At 43.4% G+C, this 4173-nt stretch overlaps 1 protein-coding gene across 1 annotated transcript; it reads right to left on the reverse strand.

The window, feature by feature from the left end:
* Positions 1 to 1588: 1588 nt before the first annotated feature.
* Positions 1589 to 2173, reverse strand: LOC115964797. Its single transcript, XM_031084046.1, has one exon. The coding sequence runs from the start codon at positions 2171 to 2173 to the stop codon at positions 1589 to 1591; it is 585 nt and encodes a 194-aa protein (XP_030939906.1).
* Between the last annotated feature and the right edge of the window lie 2000 nt (positions 2174 to 4173).

Consider the following 4173-nt stretch of genomic DNA (forward strand, 5'->3'; position numbering starts at 1 on the left):
AAAGGTTCTTGTAGGGAGATTGTGCCAACCGATTTTCCATCCATGTTCTGTGTCGTTGATGTTTCTTCTAATGGGGGTTCAGTGAACTTGTCCACGAGTTCTGCCAGTACCTGACCCTTGACAGAGGTACGAGGCATGTATTTGATGTCAAAAGCCCCTAGAACTGTGCCCCACTTTGCAATCCTCCCTATGTAATCAGCACTTTGAAGTATGGCCTTGAGTGGAAGTTATGTTAGGATGACGACTGTATGTGCTTGGAAGTAATTGGGAAGCTTTTGTGTACCATGCACCACTGCCAGGATGACCTTCTCCAGCAATAGATAGCGAATCTCAGCCTCATGTAGTGATTTGCTCACATAATAGACTGGCCATTGTACTCCATTGTCAACTCGTATCAATACCAAACTCACAACGTGAGGGGCCACCGCAATATAAGAAAACAAGACTTCATCTATCCCAGGACTGGACATGATAGGTGGCCAAGATAGATATTCTTTAAGTTGCTGAAATGGCAAAGCACACTCCTTAGTCTACTCAAATCCCTTCAATTTATTCATCAATAGGAAGAAAGGTCTACATCTATCTACAGACCGAGAAATAAACCGGTTTAGAGCAGCAGTCATTCTGGTTAGTTTTTGAACTTCTTTGGGATTTCAAGGTGGTTGCAAATTGTTTATCGCCTTAACGTGGTCGGGATTAACTTTAATTCCCTGGTGGGTCACCATATAGCCTAGGAATTTTCCTGATACCACACCAAAAGAACATTTGGAGGCATTAAGGCGCAGCTTGTGTTCTCTCAGAATTTCAAAAATATTTCTGAGGTCTCTCACATGTTCAGACACCACCTTACTCTTCACTACCATGTCATCTATATAGACTTCCATATTTTTGCCCAATTGAGGTTTAAACATCTTAGTCATCATCCTTTGGTAGGTGGATCCTACATTTTTCAAGCCGAAAGGCATTACTTTGTAATGGTAGTTTCCAGTGGGAGTAACAAAAGCTGTCTTTTCCTAGTCATCTAGTGCTAGCGATATTTGATGATATCCTTGAAAGGCATCTAAAAAGATCATTCGAGGATGGCCTATGGTAGAATTTATCAGCTGGTCTATCCGAGGCATAGGAAATGGATCTTTTGGACAAGCCTTGTTTAAATCCATGAAATCCACACACACTCGCCATTTTTCGTTCTTTTTCCTTACTACCACAGTATTGGCCAGCCATTTAGGATAGAAAACCTTTTCGATAGCCCTGCCTGCTTAAACTTCGTCACCTTATCTTTGACAGCATCAGAATGTTCTCTAGATGAGCGTCGAGGAGGTTGTTTTTGGGGGGTAACAGATGGATTGACATTCTAATGGTGACAAATGAAATGTGGGTCCACCCTTGGGGCTTCATAAGTGTTCCACGCGAATACATTTACGTTTTTTCTCAGGAATTCGATTAGCTTTTGTCTCTCTTGGGGAGGCAGCTGGGAGTCGACCTAAGAGAATTGCTCCAGATCATCGCCAACAGCAACCTTTTCTAGATCCTCGCATTTTGCTTCCTCGGTTGATCCATTATCGGGCAATATTAGAGTTCTTGATTGCTATAAGTTCCTTTCAGCAGAGGCCAAGGACTCCACATTGGGTCTATGTAAGATAGCAGCCACCATGCACTGCCTAGCCATGAACTGATTCCCTACAATATCTTTAACCTGACCGTTGGACGGATACTTCACCTTTTGGTGTAGGGTAGAAGAAACAGCTTCTAAGGCATGAAGCCAAGATCTAGTCACGATAGTCGTATACGGTGAATAGGCATCTACCATAATGAAGTCCACTTCCACAACATCCGAACCGGTTTGTATGGGCAATCTAATTTGACCTCTTGGAGTAACTGTTTTCCCCTCGAAACTTACTAATGGGGAATCGTACGCCGTTAGGTCCTCGGGTTTCAAATTTAGCCCCTTGTACAAGTCGGGGTACATTATTTCAACAGCACTTCCTTGATCTACCAACACTCTTTTCACATCATACCCCCCTATCCTGAGTGTGACCACCAAAGCATCGTCATGGGGTTGGATAGTTCCAATCTTATTGTCGGCCGAGAAGCCCAAAACCAGTGGATCCTTTATTCTGGCTCTTTTTGGCTTTGAATTGCTGTCTTCAGTTGATAGCCGAGCTACAGACATCACTCTGGAGGGACAGGAACCGATCCTACCAGAGGTAGCGAAGATGACATTGATCATTCCCAAAGGAGGTTTTGAAGAAGCATCCCTCCGAGAATCTGAACCTGTCTACCCCACTTGGCTGCTAGAATGGTGCAGCAGCTGCTTCAACTTCCCTTCTCGGACCAATTGGTCCAAATGGTCCCACAAATTCCTACAATCTTTTGTAGTGTGTCCCTGGTCCTGATGATATTGGCAATAAAGGCTTTGGTTGCGTCTCATGGGGTTTCCAATCATTTTGTTTGGCCATTTGAAGAATGAATCGTTCTTAATCTTCTATAGAACCTAATGCACTGGTTCTCGAAATACTGCATTAACGGTCTGGGTGTTAGTAGACCCTGACTGTTCAGCAAAATCTCTCCGGGGTCGGTTGTTATTGAATCGGTTCGACTTGAAATCCCTCCTCTCCCGAGGGATAACCTTAGCCTTTCTTTTACCCAGTTACTGGTCTTCCTCAACCCTTTTATACTTGTCAATCCGGTCCCTAAGTTGGCACAGGCTGGTGATTGGTTTTTCTGTTAGGGACTTCTTTAAACCATGCTCGGTTGGGAGGCCACTCTTGAAGGTACTAATGGCGACGTCCTCAAAATTACCATCTATCTTATTGTACATCTCCCAATACCTGTCTGAGTATATTTTCAGGGTCTCCCCTTCTCGTATAGACAAAGACAGTAGGTAGTCTAAGGGCCAAGGGACCCTGGTACATGTGATAAAACGGGAGCTAAACGCCTGAGTGAGTTCCTCAAAGGAATTTATTGAACCCATCCTCAAGACGTCAAACCATCTCATCGCCACGGGTCCCAAACTGGATGGGAACACTTTGCACATCAAGGCTTCGTCCTTAGAATAGACAGCCATTCTCTAATTGAAATGGCTCACATACTCCACCGAGTCTGTTCGCCCATTGTAGATGGTGAATGTTGGCTGATGGAAACGCCGAGGATGAGCTGCCCTTTCGATCCTATGCATGTAGGGAAACTTGGCAATTTGGTTTAAAGCTTTGCTCATCGCATCATTTCCCAATCCTCTGTGAATGGGGCTTTTGCATCGACGTTCATTATGGTGCTCCTCTTCATATGAGAAGGATTCGCTAGGAGGTGTCCTTGATCTACGTCGATAACCGCTATTCTTCTCATTTTCAGAAGAGGAATTAGACGGGGTGGGAATTCGTTTTCGTTGTGCATGGCGTAACTTCTTCTTAAGCTGGTCAATTCCCCTTTGCATGGCTTTATTGTGTTGTTCTTGAGAGACGTGACTCCCAACTCGAGAGTGGCTTTTACTTGTATGCGTAACGTGCACACTACCCTCTTGATCTCTCCTACGCTCAAGGTTGGCGAAAGGATTTTCACGTTGAGATGCTATGGATTCTGCTCGATGTGAGCCTGAATTTGCCATAATTGACCGTTGTTTTCACTATCACACAAGTTCCCCCCACAGACAGCGCCAATTGTAAGGTCTCAATTTACAGTCCAAGCCCAAAACGTATGAGATGTTAGCCCAATGAGCCCAATACAATAAATTTGTAGAGAGTGAGTTGAAGAACTAGGCCCTAATGAATTGAACAATGGATAGATTTAATTTGAACAACTGTAAAACACAAACAAGAGACTTGATCTTAATATATTTTCAGTCCAAGAAGGTTCTCCTTCTATAAATTAATCACAATTGGATACCAAGATCATTTAGATTGCTATAGTATTTTCTTTCCTCTTTTTTTTGATCACTTATTCAAGAAGAGTCTTTCACTTTATATATCCTCCTTTGGATCATCTTCATCCTACACCTGTTGATCATCTGAGTCCTTACTTGAGTACTTGTCCTATCAGACACTCTCTCTGGTTTTCTGTGAGTTGTGGTAGCCAAGGTAGCACTGTTCAGAGGTCTTCTCCACATAAATGTGGTTAGAAAAGTAGCTGCAGTTCATTTAATGCGATGGTGACAGCTTTCCCTTAGATATTTTTAGG

Source organism: Quercus lobata, chromosome 10, assembly GCF_001633185.2.
Source record: "Quercus lobata isolate SW786 chromosome 10, ValleyOak3.0 Primary Assembly, whole genome shotgun sequence".
In the NCBI taxonomy this organism is placed as follows: domain Eukaryota; kingdom Viridiplantae; phylum Streptophyta; class Magnoliopsida; order Fagales; family Fagaceae; genus Quercus; species Quercus lobata.

Coding starts and splice junctions, on each gene's coding strand:
- LOC115964797 (XM_031084046.1), bottom strand. CDS start 2,173: ATGTCTGTAGCTCGGCTATCAACTGAAGACAGCAATTCAAAGCCAAAA.